Source organism: Caretta caretta, chromosome 5, assembly GCF_965140235.1.
Source record: "Caretta caretta isolate rCarCar2 chromosome 5, rCarCar1.hap1, whole genome shotgun sequence".
Lineage (NCBI taxonomy): Eukaryota > Metazoa > Chordata > Testudines > Cheloniidae > Caretta > Caretta caretta.
This window is the reverse complement of record NC_134210.1, coordinates 22,815,112-22,835,269: the sequence shown is the minus strand read 5'-3', so window position 1 is coordinate 22,835,269 and position 20,158 is coordinate 22,815,112. Positions and strand designations below refer to the sequence as shown.

The 20,158-nt window shown below is 41.1% G+C and overlaps 1 protein-coding gene and 1 long non-coding RNA gene across 8 annotated transcripts in view; one reads left to right on the top strand and one right to left on the bottom strand.

Annotated features, from left to right (window-relative positions):
- The window catches only part of CCBE1 (collagen and calcium binding EGF domains 1), a 224,348-nt gene that overhangs the window by 146,475 nt on the left and 57,715 nt on the right, over window positions 1–20,158 (top strand). For all 7 annotated transcript variants that reach the window (XR_007356900.2, XR_012668379.1, XR_007356898.2 and 4 more), the window contains exons 3-6: window positions 2,304–2,356; window positions 12,036–12,170; window positions 12,837–12,974; window positions 19,207–19,313. Coding sequence is in view for 3 of the 7 variants with exons in the window: in XM_048851673.2 (XP_048707630.2) it covers window positions 2,304–2,356; window positions 12,036–12,170; window positions 12,837–12,974; window positions 19,207–19,313 (433 nt within the window). In the remaining 4 variants the exon portion in view is untranslated. The remainder of the gene's footprint in view (window positions 1–2,303; window positions 2,357–12,035; window positions 12,171–12,836; window positions 12,975–19,206; window positions 19,314–20,158) is intronic.
- LOC125637331 (uncharacterized) lies at window positions 4,310–7,660 on the bottom strand. The gene is made up of 3 exons (XR_007356905.2): window positions 7,541–7,660; window positions 6,501–6,634; window positions 4,310–4,404 (listed from the first exon to the last, which is right to left on the bottom strand). It is a non-coding gene; the product is annotated as an uncharacterized LOC125637331 (long non-coding RNA).

Here is a 20,158-nt window from a genome sequence, read left to right as displayed (position 1 = left end):
CAATGAGAGTTTTGAGCATCTGGCACATTCTGGGGTGGGAAGGAGTTTGTACAGGGCAGGGGAACAAGCTAACATAATAATTCAGAAGGGAAGATACATTATCTTTAGACTCACACAGTTTAGCTTGCAAAAAAACCCACAAGTATTTGATTTAGGAGGATAAGACCCAATCCTGAAAGATACTGAGCATTTTGACCCTGATCCTGCAAAGCATGTGCATAGCTTTAAGCATCTGAGTCGTTTATTACATTCTCTACCACTACCAGCTGGTTTCTTCACTGGTCTGTGCCTCTACTGCCTACAAGGAGACTGTGCTATCAGTCTCGCCCTATCCTGAAGAGGAATGGCGATGACTGTGCATTTGGAAAGCCGTCTGCATAGCTTGAAGCATCTGAACAGCCTCCCTGATGCACCTTTGAACTTTTTCCTCCTTCATTTGTTTGTCTTGAAGATAAGACTTCACAGCAGTGTTTGTAGTGAAGTCTAATGAGGACCAGTGTTTGCATAACAAGGCAAAGCTTCCCCTGCAGCCATCCAAACTTCATTATATTTAATTTATATTCCGGCTAATCTTTGAAAGTGTATAAAATGTGCAGCCAAAGTTTGTTTTTACATAGTTTGGAATAATATATTGTTTGTTTTAAATGGTCAGTTGCAACTGATAGTTGTTTTAAATGCAACATAATGATATATTGTGATGAACTCTGGGTCTCCTAGGGGATGCATTTGTGTCATTGACTTCCATTGCGTTAGCATTCTCCTGGGTCAATTATACATTTAAGGAGGAAAACAGAAGAGTGATTACTTCTTAGCTTACCAGACACTTTACTTCAGCACGTCTGCAAAACATTCTAGAGTCCATATCTCTAAAATCCACAAGCTTTCAAAAACCAGATTAAGTCACTTAATTTAAATTTAATTCCACAGGAGGTTGAATGACAGGTTACTTCTGGGTAAGCGGTGCTGGCAATCCACAAGGAATGGAAAAGATCACTCAGTCTTGGCACTTAGTATCGCTCTAATAGACGACTGTAAAGATTGTATCGATTAGAATGTATTTAGAAATGCTATCAAGAAACTTGGAGGCCTATTGTAGTTCTGCCATACAAAATAGAAACAGACAAATAATACCCTATGTTTAAATGTGATTTCACACTAGCCTACACGTTTTCCCTACACCCAGAACTTTCTCATGTAGTGAACAGCTCAAGAAATTTCAGACCATATAGAGGTGTTAATATTTAAGTGTCCCTGTTTCTAGAACATTCTAAGTGCCCTATTAATCTTTCTGTAGTTAAAATAGCTCATTTATTTAATCGGTCATCTTTTCAGAGTTCTTTCAAATATGGGAAATGAATTATAACATTTAATCTTGTGTGTACTACAAGCTGAGATATAGGCCCTTCAGTCAGTTTACTTTAGCGTGACAGACGCTTGGAAACGCTCTATGGCATGTCATGAAAGTTATGATCATGGTTGTTTATATGTATAGCTCCAGAAGTATGTCATGTGCTTTCCACACAGAGGCATAAGTTGTCCATGATTTTCAAAAGGGACTAATGATTTTGGGTTGCTGTGTTTGGGTGCCCCGTGTTAGAGCCCTGATTTTCAGATGGTGGGTGCTCATCACTTTCCAAAAATCAGGCCCTTTTAAAGTGTCTCAAGTAGACACCAAGAAGCTGAGGCACCAATAATCACTAGTCACTTTTGAAAATCTTGGCTAAGGACCCAGCCTTAGAATTGAGTGAATAAAGATCCAAAATGCTCTTGCCCTAGGAAATAGTACCAGGTCTTTTTCGACAGGCATCTTCTCGTCCAAACTTCCATGCCCTCCATGAATTTTTTTTTTTTTTGGAATTGAGAAGCTCTCCACAAACTTCTCCACTTCTCTCCAAACACTCACCTTTTAAAAGCGCAGTCATCCAGCCTAAATAAGAGCCACAGAAAGCCCTGACTGAGGCAGAGCAGAGGGACACGATGCTCAGAGCTTTTTGGGGCCGAAGAACTTTGCTTTTCCACTTAGAGATCAGTATGCATCTAGGAGGGGAAAAGGCCTTTCATTTTGAACTTTTCCATGCACCGTTTGTGCTAGTATGGATCATTTCAAATCTCTCTGTATACCCAGGAATAGAAATCACCGGTTTATTAATCAGTTTTTTGAATTAATGGCTTTTTAAATTTATTTTTGAGATCGGTTCTCAAATAGAACTTTTAAACCCTTTTAAAAAGTTGTTTTTAAAGGCCGTATCTCCTTTAAACAGCATTTTTATTTTACTTTATTTTATTGTATTTTTGTCTTTCAGGAAAAAATGCTGTAAGGGTTATAAATTTGTTCTTGGACAATGCATCCCCGAAGGTATGTGATTTTATTGTTCTAATCCTTCACATCCCAGTGCCATTAGCCATTTCTCATTTCTTCTGCTTTCTGTGCTGTTAATTTGGGAGAAAATACTGAATTAACCACAGGCTTGGTTGTCCCTGGTGTATCAGTGTGGGATTCGTTACCAGAAACAGCAATACGATAAATTCTGTGTCTTCAAAATATTTCAACTAGGAAGCTGGGTCTTGGCTCTCCCTACATACATCTGGGTGTATACATCTTGTGATATGAATTAGTGTACACACAGAGCCATATTCTGCCCTTGGATGTGTGTTGAGAGCCATTTCACCCAGGAGTATTAGTCAGTGCAGCTAGGCCAGCAGCTAATTATTCCTTCTCTCCCAACAACAGCAGTGTGGAGGCTGGGAGAGGATAGTGCCTCGGAGGGGTATACTCCTGGGGTAGTGCAGCTTAGACATTGCCTCTTACACAGGGCTGTCCCTAAAGGCAATGAGAATTATTCTGCATAGCTCATGCTGTGTTGGAAAGGGAGTGTTCTCTTACTGGCATTAGTGAGTGAAGCTAAACCATATTTTGTAAATACAGTTTTTGGATCTCCTGAGTTCAAAGGTCTTGGAACATCTTTGTGATGGGTTCAGTCACAGAGCTCACCCGGGGACTGTCACCTGATGTGCTGAAATTACCTCTGAGCCCATTTTACCTGCCAGTTGGAACTCCAGAACCCTGCCTTGTTGAGCCAGACATGCGAGCCTGCTGCAACACAGACCCAAGTCTGGTCCACACCCCCAAAGCTGCAGACTAAACTGAAAACAGTTCAGCAGGTTACCTGTTTCCAGCACCCAGACACCCAGTTCCCAATGGGATGCAAACCCCAAATAAATCCGTTTTCCTCTGTATAAAGCTTATACAGGGTAAATTCATAAATTGTCTGCCCTCTATAACACAGATAGAGAGAGATGCACAGCTGTTTGGTCCCTGAGGTATTAATCACTTACTCTGGGTTTATTAATAAACAAAAGTGATTTTATTAAGTATAAAAAGTAGGATTTAACTGGTTTCAAGTAATAACAGACAGAACAAAGTCAGTCACCAAGCAAAATAAAGCAAAGACATGCAAGTCTAAGCCTAATACATTAAGAAACTGATTAGAGGTAATATCTCACCCTCAGAGATGTTCCAATAAGCTTCTTTCACAGACTAGACTCCTTCCTAGTCTGGGCCCAATCCTTTCCCCTGGTACAGTCCTTGTTAGATCCAGCAGGCATCTCAGGTGTAAGTAGTGGTTTTCTCATGACTGGCAGCCCGCTTAGTCCTGCTCCACCTCCTTCTATAGTTTTGGCACAAGGCGAGAATCTTTTGTCTCTCTGGGTCCCCACCCCTCCTTCTAAATGGAAAAGTACCAGATTTAGGATGGATTTCATTATCAGGTGACATGGTCTAGTTTCCATTCCCCATGGGCTGTACACAGGAAGGCTTTCAAGTAACTAAGGCCATTTACAACTGATTCTTTCTGGAGCACCCTTAATGGCCTCCACTTAATATGTTTACATCAGTGATACAAGTTTATGTCTTATTCTCCTAACTCCAGACATAGAAATAATACATGCAAACAAATAGGGTGAACACACTCAGTAGATTATAAGCTTTCTAATGACACCATACAAGGGGTATTTAGCATAAAGCATATTCCAGTAATGTCATATTCATAAGCATACTTCCATAAAGCATATGGAGGGGAACATCACAATTTGGATCATCTTTTAGAAAAGAATGAGATGCCTTTGCAAGTCAAGCTGTAGCTCATGGACACAACACATGGTGCTACCGGATGACAGGCATGAATTTTAAGGGCACAATCTGAAGTCAATTGACATCACCGGGTGTCTCTCCAATAACTTCAGTAGGATTTGGACCAGTCCCTAAAATAGTTATTCACAAAACTTCTTCACATAAGACATCTCCTCTTCTCACTGACTTCCCTGGTGCAGGATCAAGCCATATATGCAGAGCTAAGACTGACTGCAAAGCTGCAAAATCCTCTTGCTGCAGGCAAACTCTTTAAGCTGAAAATAAAAAGCCTGTGCTGGGTAACACATCTGTACAAGGACAATGCCACACTGGGACTATGGAGTTGGTCAGTGAGCTTTCTTAGTATGAGATGTAAACATTTTGAAGGGAATATGGTCATGGTAGGGTAGGGTAAAGTCGTTCTTGAGAGACCCAGTGAACTGCTTGTTCTTTGGCTTATAAATTCTGGCCAACAGGTTCCTCCCAGCTGTGGATCTTGCTGCCATTTGCCCCTGGGTGAGTGAGTGAGTTCGTTGTCAGATAGCAACACTTTGTGACAAAAAAACAGCCACCTCCTAAAAATATTGATCCTCGTGCTGTCAATGTGGTGAGAAATTCAAAGTGCTCCCAGCACAAGACCCAGCAGAGCTGCTGCAAGAATGGATGATGTTTGAATGAGATCAGTTCAACTTGGTCTGCTTATGCTAATGATTTTGGGCTTTGCCTTTGTGTTTGTGCAGGGAGCTCATGGCAGGAATGGTAAGCTACAGTGTGAGAGACCGAGATTGAGTAGAAGCATGATGTTGGATTGAAGAAATTTTTGGTTTTGTAGACTAGAGAGAGAGAGAGACAGAAACAGAGACCATATAGAATGGAAAGAATGCAGGCTCTCTGCAAATCCATCCCCTGGCTTTCTTAGGATGGTGTCTCCAGTAAAATAGCTTGTGTCTGTAGTGATTATTCACTAAGAATCAGAGATTGTGGGAGAAGAAACAGGGTTATGGATAAGAAAAAAGCCACAACAAAAGAGAATTGGTGCTTCTAGTTTTGACCTATTCAGATTTAGGTGAACCTGAAAGTAGCTCTTAATTATGATTCCATTGACTTTAGTTATGCTGTCCCTGGGCTCTGGATCTTAACAAGCTTGGAGCATTTCTTTCTTTAAATGAACTTGTTTGCTGGTTGTGGTTTCTCTACCTCCCTCTTTGTATCCTCCATTAGGCCTCATATCAACCTGACCTGAGTTTCACCTTGAATTTCACAGACCTAAGGAACAGCGGAAACAGCTGAAACTGTTCGGGGCCATAGTGTATAAACTAGAAACACTATGATTCAGGGAAACACTCTTTTAACTTACTCTGTTAAAATGTAACCACTCCCCACACATCGTTTCATCATAATCTTGGCAGTATGAGTGTGCTTGAAATGCATATCTCAACCCAGGCACATAAGTATATTACAGATGTCTCAGGTTGTTAGCTTCTTTATTAAAGTATATCTTTGCCTTTTAGCCATTACTGGCAAATCACAACACCAAGAAAGCAATTGTAGTACCGTCTTCCTGTGCAACTAGCAGTGAGTACAAGGAAGGGCTTAGGAGCTAAAGCAGACCCTGCTCCATCTACTCTTTTATGTCTGCCTCAGAAAGACCTGGTTCTCCTTCTGGGGCAGGTGTTTTTTAAATAGTCTCTCCTCCCTAAGGCAATGGCATTGTCATTGATCTTCAACCTTCTTCCTGTCATTTCCATTCATTCTCCTTTCCCTGTTCTACCTTGTCCTACCCTGGGGATAATGATATTTAGAAAAGCAGTTTGAGACTGAGTGCTAAATACTATTTTATTGTTGCCTCTCTGACATCTCCTTCTGCCCCACTTTCTCAAACAAACATGCCAAAAATAGAACTTCTCATCTTTTCTCCAGAACTTCCTCTATCTCTGTCTTACTATTCATGGTTGACAATTCCATTCTCTCTTCCTTCTCTGGGCTCAGCCTAAAGTAAAGCACACATGCTTGTAGCCTGGATCAAACATTCAGGGAGTATCCATGGTAGCTTTTACAAATATGTTCACTACTGTGAGTTTCTTGATGAAGATTAACTGGAGATAAGAGTCTAATGTAGACAAACCCTGGTCAGATTCTCCTTCCTCAGTATCCCCATTGCCAAAAACTCTGCTTCATCCTTTCTGGTCTCTTTCTTTATCACCTGTCCATTCTTCAGTCCATCAACATGCTGCAGCCAGAATTATTTGACCTTTTCTATGGATTCCCTCCAATACTGCTAATACGAAGCGTGATTAACAAGATCAGACAGGACAACGCCAGGGTCATCCCTATAGTACCAAGCTGGCTGAGACAGATTTGGTATTCTTACCTGCTTCACCTGTGTGTCCAACCCGCATTCAAGCTTTCAACCATCCTTTATCTCCTCTCCTAGAGTGCAGATAGCGTGCTTCACCCCAACTGAGGGGGCTTCTGCCTCAGGGCATTCAGAAGATTAGAATCCGCCTGCTCAACAGGAGTACAACAAGTATTACTAAACAGTGAAAAAGAGTCAACTAAAATTACCTTCAGAAATAGGAAAGATTCAAGTACTACTGTCACTGTGACAGTGTAGTGCCTGAATTTTCTTTGCTTTCAGTGATCTTGCACCTGCTGAACCTGAAGAAATCAGGTTATCAGTTATCTCTATTAAGGTTCATCTGGCTGCAATATCAGCACTTCATCCCCCACTGGAAGGGTTTTCCATATTTGCTCACCCTATGTCTTCAAGATTTATTAAGTGTTTAGGGAACCTCTCCCACAGTTTAAGGATCCTACTCCTACTTGGGATCTCAACCTGTACTTAAATACCTCATGGGACCTTTGTTTGCCATAGGCTGAACCTGCTTTCTGCTTCAGTTATCTATGAAGATGGCCTTTCTAGTAGCCATCATTTCAGCTCACAGACTTGGGGAGACTGGGGCCTTGATGGCAGACCCTCCATTTATGATATCTTTCAAGGACAAGATCTGTTAATGGCCACCGTAAATTCTTACCTAAAGTGCTGTTGGATTTTCATTAACCAGGCCATTCATTACCAGGTGTATTTTCCCCTAAACCACGTATATCTCAGTATGAGACAGATGTTAGATGGGCATTGGTCTCTTATGTAGATAGGACCAAGCAATTTTGGAAATCACCTTGATTTTTTGTCTCTATCACAGAGAGATCCAAGGAGTCCACAATCTCTACACAGAGACTTTCAAGGGGGATCTCTGGGTGTATCATCGCTTGCTATAACACAACTAGTGCTCTACTTTCCCCAAGGATAATAGCACACTCTACCAGATCACAGGCAACTTCCACAGCTTTAATCTAGAACATTCCAGTGTCTTAGATATGCAAAGCTGCTACACAGACTTCAGTGCATACTTTTTGTAAACACAATGCCTTGGTCCACAACACCAGATCTGATGCGATGCTTGGTTGTGCTGTACTGTCTTCAATCTTAGACTCAATTCTGAAGCTCCTTAAGGGTCCTTAAAGAGATTGTGCAGGGGCAGAAATTAGCTATGGGAGTGAGCTTCACCATCGTGGCTTCCTGTGAACGCAGACCTTCTTGGTCCTAACCCTGACCACACCAGGCAAGAGAGAGGGACCACGATGACATTACTCCTCCTCTGGCTCCAGCTGAATCCTGAACACCACCTAAGATGAAAGGGGATTGGACTTTAACAACAATCTCCAGCCCATTTCAACTAACTTCTTCTGTTTTCCCCAAAAGGACAGGTGTTACCATCTTTGATACCATCTAAGAGACTGGTTTCAGAGTAGCAGCTGTGTTAGTCTATATTCGCAAAAAGAAAAGGAGTACTAGTGGCACCTTAGAGACTAACCAGTTTATTTGAGCATAAGATCACGAAAGCTTATGCTCAAATAAATTGGTTAGTCTCTAAGGTGCCACTAGTACTCCTCATCTAAGAGACTGTCAAACAAGGGGGTTTTTCATGTGGGGATACTGCTCGGAGGTCATCTGAAGTGGAAGCACCCATAGGGACACTATTTGAAGAAGAGGTTACTCACCTTGTGCAGTAACTGTGGTTCTTCAAAATGTGTGTCCCTATGGATGCTCCACTACCTGTCCTCCTCCCCTCTGCTTCAGACCGTTCTTTGTTGGACATTCAAATAGAGAAGGAACTGAGCGCCGTTCACCCTTGCGGCTCCATATACTTTGGCATGCACCATGAGGTCGTATAGCACATGCATGGGTCGAACAGACACTGCCAACAGAAAATCTCTGATTAAGGGCTTGAGAGGCACATGCACACCTGAAGTGGAGCACCATGGGGACACACATCTTGAAGAAACACAGTTACTGCACAAGGTGAGCAATTTCTTCTGCTCTTCAAACACAGCACTGAGTTGGTTTATAGTTAAAATAAAACAAATGTATTAACAAGAGGACATAGATTAAGTGATGCCAAGTAAAAGGAATAAAGTTAGAAAGGGAAACCAGCAAATAAAAGTGAAAATGCATCTAAAAGTCTACAACTAAATTTAGTAAGCTACAGGCTTTGTTCAAGATGCTTTCTCTCATTGGTCTTCCTTCTTCTCAGCCATGGCTGACTTTCCCTCAGTCAGGACCTTCCACAGAAGTACAAGATGCTGGCTTCCCTTGTCTTCCTAGGTGAAAGGTCTTTGCCTAAGCAGGTTTCTCGCCTATATTCAGTTTGCAGAGACTTCAACTCCTCCATTTTTCTCAGCATGCAAGAGCCATCTTTCCCAGCTTGCAAGAGCTCTGTTCCCTTGTGTCCATCTAGTGATGGATGCCAAAGATGGCTTCCGTCTTTGCTTATGTCTTCCAAAGTTCATTGACGTTGTTTCAAGAGGCAGGATGACCTCATTCTGTTTTCCCCTTTCTATGAGCTTCCCATCACCCTGTATGTAAATGGGGCTTCCATTGTTTTGATTCCCCCATGCTTAATTGATATAGGAGACAGGTAAATAGCTGTGACATTCCCTCCTGTCTGGGCGAGACCTGTTTCTCCTTTTGTTTAGACACAGACTGTAAAGCTTAATATCAATGGAAATCCATAATTCCTTATGCAGTGTTTATGCACACATTTTACGATGGTATTAATCACCAGTGTGTCATTTGCTTTCATAAAACATCTCACTCAATAAATTTTTATAATACAGTAATATTGTCTTCAATCAGTTGATTCAATTACTTATCATTTGAGGTTCAGATCCCCCTGAACTTAATCGTGCAGAGGTTCAGACTTTATCGCACAGATAACGTTTCTGTTCTCTGCTGGAAGCTATCTCCTCCCCCTCTTGATAGCTCGGTAGCTTTGTTTACCTAATATGTAAATGGCCCTTCGTTGTCTCTGCCTGATGATTGTGCTAGGCAGAGAAGCAAATACGCATTCTTTCATCTAGGGCAGAGCTGCTTACCAATTCCCCCTGACATGCCTGGCTTATGCAAATTTTAGTCATCATTCCTGCCTATATCCATAACTCTTAATACACACCCCATATATAAATCATGAAATAATATTAATGATCAGTGAGTTTCCAATGACATATTACATGATACCTTTTAGATACAGATTATAAACACAGTGAGTTGGGGCACACTGAATTGATCAGGCCCACTGAAACACATTACCTGATGTGCCACAACTCCCCTTCCTATTTCTCTGCCTCTTCCCGTTTAAGAGAGCTTCTCCCCTCCGCGCCTCCTGGTTGCATATACTGGTTCAAGTGGGGTTTTTCCAGAGGCTAGGAAACAAAGAAAGGGCTTTTGGTATAAAAGGATGAGCTTGAACTGGCACAGGTCCTTCCTTTGATTCAGCAAGTGGACAGGATCCTCTGTCCAAGGTGGTGGTGGGGGGTCCCAACCCTTGCCGAAGGGTTGGAAGGACTTTGGCTTACTGGGACCCCATAGGACTGATGGGTGGTCTCTGGGTAAGCTTTTCTCATGTATATAGGAACTTTCATTTGTTTTTTCTGTAATGCTTTTACTCTAAGAATGAAAGTATTTTGCTGTATGAAGACTGGCTGGTAACTGGTGTACACTGCTGTAGCCCCTGAAGAGAGGTTAACCACATGGGCCAGACCTTGGTCAGACCTGCTGGGGAAATCACACTGTGGTGCAGAGGGGCTACAAGCCTCAACCCCTGGTCTGCGGGGAGAGAAGTGCAGCTCTCTGTCTGACACAAGTAATGGCTGAGAGCCTGAGACCTTTAGAGGGTGCCTTCAAGGAAGACCAGGAGTGGGAGCAAAGTGCAGTTAAGTCTGAAACTGTGATGGGGCTTAACCTGCATTACCATCTATCAGTAATTTGTTATGACATTTGATCTTTTGGAAAATTCTGCAATTCACAAGGTGGTTGCTAGTCACTAGTATGAATCAGAATATTTCTTCAACAATCAATCAATAATTTTTAAAGTACGGTATATATGCAAAGAGTGTTGGAATGTTGGCAAAAACATTTAGATTTTACTTAGATTTACATTTTCTTAAATTGCAAGCTTTTGGGGGCAGGCACTGTCTTTTTGTTCTGTGTTTGTACGGTGCCTGAGGCAGTGGGTTCCTGGACCACGGTTACAGGTCCTTGTTGCCAAAATAATACAAGCAACAATTAAAAATAATATATTTTTTTAAAAGGTTAGAAACAGTGGACTGGCTCTTTTATAAACTCTGAATTAAACGTGTAGAAGTTTTTTTTAAATGATATAAAGCAACACTGTCATGAATTTTGATATAAACTCTAAGAGCCTGCAGCAGCGCTTATCCAGACTTGCTTTGGGCCCTGCCACTGCCTCAGTTTCCCCTTCTTCTCCAGCTAATCAACCTTCACACTGAGGGAATGTCTTTACTGCAGAGTTAACTTGGGTGATTGGCATCTTGGTCTGAGCATTGTTAGCCTCGCCAGGGCATTAGCATCCAGACTCTAAAGCCCTACCTAAATCATTGTGTCCTCTCTGGTACTGCACTCACCTGTATATGTCACTCGGACTTCTGGGGGCATATCCCATGGATCTTAGTGCTATGGTAAGATGAGCCACTCTGTAATTCCTTCCCAGTGAATTGTGGGAGAATTTGTCTATGGTTCTGGACTTCTGGGGGGAATTGTGGGAAAGCACTGGATGACTATAATCACTGGTGTGATTTAGCCTGCATCCTCACTGCAAAGTGAATGGTTACCAGCCCAAATGAAAGCTTCACTTGGGCTTCAGCCTATACCCCCAGAGGGCCAAGTGGAAAGCTCCACTACACTCTGGTAAGAGGCTTAGTATCAGATGCTAGTCAGCACATTTATATTATTAAAAACGGTGATATCTTATTAACTATGTGCTCTTTGCTTGGGCAATTAGGGTAGGTTTGGTGCAGTTAATGTATTTTTTTTAACTAACTTTTCTTTCTGAAACGTTTTCTCAATGTATTTGCCACTGAATTATCTGTAAGCTATTGTATAGTATATTACACAGCAGCTGTTGCTTCTGTCACTTGTGAATTTGGGGAGGGGAAAAAAAGCAAATATTTCCCTGAGAATAATTACTAATTCTCTGCAACCAAAGCAGCATATTAATTATTATTTTATTATATTGTAGCACCTAGGAGCCTTATTTGTGCTAGGATCCCATTGTGCAAGGTGCTGTACAAACACAAAGAAAGTGCCTCTTTCTCAAATTATTAGACCTGTAGAAAAGCTGTGGCTAGGAATTATAATTCCCCAATAAAACATTAGTTACGTTTTGTGACAATCTCACTTATGTTTCTTCCATCTGCTGTGATAATGCAGTTGGACTTTGTTAATGAACAATAACATAAGATGAGATAAAATATCAAATCATATGGTTGTCCTAAACACATGGGCCTTCTTCCAATGTTTCCCTTAAGCACGCTTTTCTCTCTTTAGACTACGATGTGTGTGCAGAAGCTCCGTGTGAACAGCAGTGCACAGATAACTTTGGACGTGTCCTTTGTACATGTTATCCTGGATATCGGTATGACCGTGAGAGACACAGGAACAGAGAGAAACCCTACTGCCTAGGTGGGTATGAAGAACATGTCACATTTATCTTTGGTTAAGGCTGTGTCCTGCGTCAGGCAGAATTTTCAATTTTTTAGAAATTCTTCAAAGAAGAAGTTGAATAGTGCTAGACCCTTTCCTCTTACTTTCCTTCATTCTTTTAGTATGCGTGCTTTTAATTGATTTAAGTAAATAGCTGTATAAGTTTTCCCCCCCCCTTGTTAATTCCTTCCCCATACAGTCTCTGAGCAGTATTCAAGGTCTTTGGCAATGAAACAGGGCATGATTCTCACATCAAACTGAAAACCAGGGAAATTATGTTAAATTATGAAAGCAAACCTCTGAGATTCAATTCAGATTGTAACTCCTAATTCAGGGATTTATAACACTCCCAGCTAACTCAGTAGCGCTACCTTGCATGGGTGAGTATTTACATGAGCCAAGGTTTTCAGGATCAAGTTTTGATGCAAGGACTTGTCAAGAGGTAATCATGTGTAAAGGGCCATGCATGTTAATAATTATAATATAATTGATGTGAAACTGTAGCCCAGGCCCCCTGAAGTTCTGTAGTTGCTTGACCATCCATTCAGAATCCCTTCAGATAATGGAACCAGTAAGGGAAATATCTTATTTGATCTCTAAACCTCTGTAACTTTTGGGGGATTCTCAACATTTGTTCAACTTCAGATATCGATGAGTGTGCCACAAACAATGAGACTCTCTGCTCTCAAATCTGTGTCAACACCTTGGGCAGTTACAGATGTGAATGTCATGAAGGCTATATCCGAGAAGATGACGGGAGGACTTGCACCAAAGGAGACAAAGGTATATACTAGCGTGCAGTAATATCCTGGGCCAAATATAGCCTAAGAAAACTGATGCATCATAGAGAGGGAGCTGTGGAAATGTAATACAGCCAATGCCAAATTCAGGTGCCCTGGGGTAACAGAACTGAATCTGGTCCATTGACTTTAGATTACTAAAAAGCAAGTGAACTATCCAAAGGCTGTACCATGCTTCCATAGTCCTCTGTCCATGGTGCTCCTAGGAACAGTCACTGTCTAGAAAACCCCTATGGATGGCCCTGGCCTCCCATTGAACATCTCAGGGGCTCCACAGGGTTTTGGGGCTAGCATCTCACTGTCCTGCAGGGGTGCAAAACACACGGCCCTCTGGCTGATGGAATGTTTGGGAAGAAAACCCCAATAGGAGAATCTCTTGGTGATTTCTTCTCCTTTAGCCATGGGAGGGGGCAACCAGGTACTGTCTCATAATGTGATCCATACAGAAGATATGTGTACCTCATTCAGTGTCTTGATATAGTGTACATTCATGGCAAACCTAGGTTCTCATCAACTAGACCACTACTGTAACAATGTAAAAAAATCTATGTGAGCATAAGCCTTTTACTGCCCCTGAGATACTGTACTCTTGAGTTCCCAGGGCAATTCCCATGGCTTGTTCTGGAGCTACCTTTTCCCTGTAATTAGCATTTAATGAACTGTAATGTCTGCGTGTGAGAGGAGTGAAAATGAAAAGCTAGTATTTTGAAGCATGTGGAGAAGATTCTCCCTGGAGGGAAAGGGTGGGTGAATAATGAATCTAGCTCTTACTACTTAATTTAGACCACTTTGTCTGAAACACATAAAATACTTGCAGCTAACATAATAATAATAAGCCAAATCTTAATACAGGGGTAACTAAGAATAGAATTTAGTCCAGTGTGGGATCTCACTTAGAGGAAAATGAGCCAGATTCTGACCTCCATAAATCCAAAATCGCTAAAGTGGCTTTAGTCTGTATTTACACTAATACCAATGAGATTAGCAGATGGCCCAGTGTTAGTGCTTTTGAGCTTTCAGGCACACACCAAAATCATACCTGGAGAGTCAACTTTTGTTTTAATAATCTAAACCAGTAGGCTAAATTCCATCTGTGGCTGTAGAGTTCTTGAATTCCATGGCACTGAAGTTAATTGGATGGCACTGTTGCAACAGAGATCAGAATTTGTTCCAATAAATATAGAATGTTGAGCTTTTCGGCTTTTTGTTTTATTTGAACATTGGTATTAAGTATAAAAGTGTTTGCCATCATCCAATGCCTTTAAATTAATAAACGTTGGGATAATTTAAATTAATCACAGATACAGAAAGTTAGTAACAGAGGGGGGAAAAAAGAAAAAAACTGAAAACATCTTTTGATGAACTTTAGGTTACAGTTGGCTCACCTATTAATGACTGAAAGTACATTTTATATCACTGACTTTTCCAAACCCCAGCTGGACAATAGGCACAAACATTTTGTAATTTTTATTTGTCCCACTGAAAACATGTATCTGGAGCACACCAGGTTTCTGCGATTGCTCTTTGTAGCTTTCAAACATTTATAATTCTTTTATTTATAAAGATGTCATTAACAAAAAGTGTGTTGTCACTAATACCCTTGCAGATATATTTATAATTAACATTTCCTCTGTAATTCAAGCTTTCTGACAGAGGAATGTCCATAGCATTCAGGATTATTGACTGTTGAAAATATTCTAGGCATTTGTAAATGAACTTCAGCTATCTTTAAACAGCAGTTTGTAACACAGTTTTCTTTCCACTATAATCCATGTCTCCTGTGTGGCATAGGACACCATCTCTCAAACAGTTACCAGCAGCAGTTGGAGAGGCAGCATGCAGAATCTAAGGGCTACATTCTGCTCTGTTACACCAGCGTAAATCTAGAATAATTTTACAGATTTCAGATGTAAATGAGAGCAGAATTTGGCCGTACCTATTTTTGTATTAAGCACACTAGCCTGCAAAATACTGGCGAGCACGCAGAACAAGAGGATTTTCAGCAGGTGACTTCCAGGTCTATAAATTATATGCCACCTTGTGGTAAATGTAAGTTCCTGCACCATTATAAAACAGCAACACATTTAAGTTGTAATAACCTTATAAAGAACAATAGAGTCACATTATATAGGTCGCTGGAACACTAAGGCAAATTTTCTGACAATATTTTGTTTGAGACAACATAAAAACAGACAAAAATCTGACATCTCACCATAATTCCAAATATAACATACCTTACACAGAGAGTTAATAATTGTTTACTCTGCAAAGCCAGAAGAATTGGCCCTATCCTACTAGCAGTGGATTGGATTAAATATGCTTTGGATTTGTACATCAGGCACCAAAAGGGGCTGCATCCTTGCTGCTTCAGCAGTCATTTTTCACATTACAGAGACAATACAGTTACACACTCAAAGGTGGACAAACTAAACCTTCTCTGCAGTCTGAGCCCAGATAATACAACACAGATGATAAACTAAATAATCTCTGTGCAAAGAATGCATTCAGAACAGCTCCCTGTAGAGATCTCCTCCTGGCAGGATCTCTCTCTCTTCCAGCATAAGCAAGATCGTGACTTCCAGCATATGCTAAAGAAACATACTGCCTCTCCAAGCAGTTTTCTTATCAATAGCAGCTGCAGGGCTCACCAGTAACGAGGTAAAGGGCTCTGAAGAAGGCCAACAAAACATCATGTGAGCTGGACTTAATTGTTTGTACTGTAGGAGGCCTTCTAAGATGGGACAGGTTCAAAGGGACTCTGTCAAGTAGTTTAGCCCCCAGATTCAAGTTTTATACAATGCAAACTGTTTATTTAAACATCCCACTGAAGTGTTGGTGAACCCTGGGGTTGCCAAGTTTTACTCTGCCTGAATTCAGTATCTGCACCAATGATGACTGCCTCAGAATCTCATTGCTTTCTTGACCAATGGGCATGACCCAGATGGATTCTGGTTCTATGCAGAAGTGGACACACTCTGGATCTGATGTCTGGGGTCACAAGGTAGTGATGGATGACTGTTTTCATGGTCAGAACATCACCTCCCTTTGGTGTACATCAGGGGAATCCTGCCGTGCACAAGTCGGGAAATAGGGAGATATCTTATCCTTGTTCTCACCAGCGTGTTGGATTGTGTTTTGATGGTCACAGAGACTACTGGATCCAACTAGATTCACACAATTCTCTGCAGCATGATCCTTTCCAACTATTAGACCACCTCACTGATGGCTGCAGTCAACTATTATAACGATATTTTGTTGATGCACGGATCTTTGCTCTACATCGGTCGTACAGATGAACTGGATTATATATTAGAACTAGGGGCAAATTCAGTGTTTCTTATACACCGCTCAGTCCCATTGGTTCCAATGGGATTGCATGGGGTTAAAGACAGCAGAGAAAGCTGGCAATTTTTCTCTGACTGTTGTTGCTTTCAGCAACATTTCTCAACACAGTCCAGTCATCAGGGGTGTGGGGGGTGAACTCATTGGGATAAAATAAAAATTGAAAGGGACTTTGGTTTAATACTTGTTCCAAACCAACATTTTTACTGTAGTTTAAAAACAGACAAGCCTGATTATCTTTTTATTTTTAAAATGATGCATGTCTCTGTAATTCCTGCTTTTGTCTAGAAATACTGGCACAAAAATATTCACATTTTTAAAAAGAAGTTGAAAAGTTGGGAGAAGGTGCAGAATTTGAGGTCTGGAAAAAATGCCTTGCAGGGAAAGACTTAAAGAGCTCAGTCTGTTTAGCTGATCAAAAAGAAGATCAAGAGGTGACTTGATTTCTGTGTAGAAGTACTTTCACAGGAAGAAAAAATTAGGTATTGAAGGGCTCTTTAATCTAGCAGAGAAAGGCACAGCAAGAACCAGTGGCTGGACATTAAAGACCGACACATTCAAATGGGAAACAAGGCACAAATTTGTAACCGTGCAATGCAACAAACTACCAAGGGAGATGGTGGATTCTCCATCTTTTGATGTCTTCAGATCAAGCCTAAGTGCCTTTCTCAAAGATATGCTTTAGCCAAACCCAACTTATTGGGCTAAGTGCAGGGGGTAACTGGGTGAATTTTATGGCCTGTATTATTCAGGAGGTCAGACTAGACGATATAATGATCCCTTCTGGTCTTAAATTGAAGAATCTGTGGCGAATATGATGAGGGAAGCTGTTCTCCAAGTATTACCATCTTGTACACTATTAGGAAGCACTGGAAAGCTCACAAAGGAGCCTGGTATTTCTAGCTGAAAAAAGGACCAAATAAAATTCAGAGGAGTATTTGAGGGATGTTCTAATGCCCAATGCAATCAGTGATAAGACTCCTATTGGCTACAGTGAGTGTTAAATGAGGCACTTGATAAGCATATGAGTGCTTAGATGCTTGTCTGAATCTCCTAATCTTTTGACTGTTCATGACTAATTCTGATACCCTTAACACTGATGATCAGCTAACCTTACCTCCTCTTTATCATCTTCCTCTTCGTACTTTAGGACAAGGAAGTACAGGGCATGTTTCTGATCTGACATATCAAGATAAGAAAAATAAACCTCTCTCTCTCAAAGGCAGAACTACTTGTTGCAGTGGATCCCAAAAGGCTTCCTGGGTGTGGAGTCTGGTAGAATAATCCTACAGAAAAATCAATTGGCTGTGAAGCTGTATTAGTATCCTGGTGTATTACTAAGGTTAAGATTCTGTCACGGGTATTTTTAGTAAAAGTCAGGGACAGGTTGAGGGCAATAAACAAAAATTCACAGAAGCCCGCGACCTGTCCCTGTTCCCGTAGTCCCGAGGTTGGCTGCAGCCACTGTTCTGGCGGCCCTGGGGCAGACGGCAGGTCACCTGTTCCAGCGGTTCCTCCCCCCCGCCCCCGACTGCTGTTCTGAGTGCCCAGGGGCTGGGTTGCCAGTCAGCTGTTCCGGCTGCCACTGCTCTAGCAGCCCCGGCGCTGATCGCTGGCCAGCTGTTGCGGTGGCCCCTGGGGTGACTGCTGGTCAGTTGTTTGGCAGCCCGGTGCTGGCCACCAGTCAGCTGTTCTGGTAGCCGCTGCTCCAGCCCTGGCCCAGAAGAAGTCACGGAGGGCCCAGAATGTCACAGAACCCGTGACTTCAGTGACAGAATCATATCCTTATGTATTACAGAAAAACATGATGAATGTGAATTTTTTTACATTGGACACAGTAAATATATATATATCCAAAAGTCATGTCCTTAATACTATACTAAAAGAAAGCCTGTTTGTATTTAGTGTTGCAGTTTTATTTTTCAAAAGCAGTGCACATTTATGAAAACATGACCCAAACAATTATACTAAAGTATGTTTTCAAATGAGCAAGTATAACACAATAGCTAAGCGTGCTGCTGCTGGTCCATTTAGAGGCAAACGGCTACTATTGCTACTAGAGTTCCTCCATTAACTGCAGTTGCAGAAGTCTGTACCATAATTCTGAAGGTCCAGCCTTTGAACCCTCCTACTATTGGCTCTTGTGGATGATCATTACGCAAGCCTACATGTGGGACAACTATTAAAACAATGATTGTTTGTTTGTGATGCTAAAGTGATTAGCTCTGTGTGAGGCCAACAATAATAAGGTTGAAATGCTTATTTTCAGGGTTATTCTGCAGATTCCGCAACAGATTCATTCTTACATACCTAACGATTATAGTGACCTTTTCTCTAACTTGGCTGTAAACCTTTACCACGAATCCCAATTCTCAGCCCTGTTCGCTCTTGGAGCTCCATTGCACGGCAGAATAGTCAGTGTTGATAAAGACCGGTTTTGTGCAAATTGAGTAAGATTGTCACGTTGCATGGGGTTTGAGTGTCATTTACAATATTTGAAAAGTGGCGGTTGGAGGGGATTGTAAATCATTTTGGATCTATAGGGCTGGCCTAGTGTAAATGCACAGATAAAAGTACAAGTGTAAACATTTTCAGATATAAAAGAGGAAAAGGGCATTTCAGGCTGTTAACTGGAAACAGCTGCGTTTAAAATGTGGCCTGTACTGCCTCTGTGAAATTGCTCAGCCTTACGTTGTGATTCATAATTGAAAAGCTGGTAATGGCATGAGCCTCTCTTCCTTTCACACTGTTGGGTAGCATAAAAACCGCAAAGGCTGTTCTGTGGCACAGTAGCTTTTGCAACTGCTGTATGCTTTTCTTTCCTTTGGGTTTTCTTCCCTTTTAAAATATATTGGAAATTGTTTTAATTTTAGCTGGGCTTTCTGAGAAGGCTGACAACGTGGTGAAAGCAGGAACCTGTTGTGCCTCTTGTAAGGAATTTCATCAGATAAAGCAGACGGTTTTACAACTAAAGCAAAAGGTACAAACATTTTGTCAGTCACATCGTTGCATTGTACATTTTAAAGGTGTAAATTAGAGACTAGATACAGCTGCAGTTCTTCTTAGGGTACCTTTAAACATACCAGTGTTGATGAATCACAGCCACGTGAGGCTTGTGTTCATGAAATAGGGTGTAGCAGCATTTTAAAATCATGTGTGAATGGCCGCAATTGCTATTCCACAGACCTCATCCAAACAGATTGCTAATCAAATCAAATTCAGTGGTAGCTTTGAGATATAGACAGATGCCCACCACAGACTAGGATAAGACCATGAAATCCAGTTCCACTTACAAGGATTTGAACCCAGCTGTGTTGACAAGTGGCATCATCTTTTCCCCTTTTATTCCTTCCAAATACACAACATTTAGGGCTTGAGCCTGCACAGAACAGGTATAGCCAGTCCAAATGTAGTTTTGTCAAAATGGAAACTTTTGCAGGAACGTGTCAATTTCAACTACATTTTGGTGAAAGGAGGTCTAAGCGAGTCATTTTGACTTTCTCCTTACATTTTGGTAATATTCATTTGGACTTTCCTGTTTAATTTTATTTCATTTCAACTTTTAAATTATAATATGCTAATTTTAATGTGTTATTGTTTATTCTGTAATTTGACGTTATTGAAACAAAATGTTTTGATGGTTTAGAATGAAAATTTTTAGGCATTTCTGTTGTGTGGGAAAGTTGGAAATTTTAACTTTTCTTTCTGATTCAGAACAACAAATTTTGAAATGTTGCAGTTTCCCACAGAACAGAAATTCCATTTTCTAACCAGCTCTTGTTAGAGGTAATATTAATTTAATGAAAACAGCATATAGGACAGCAA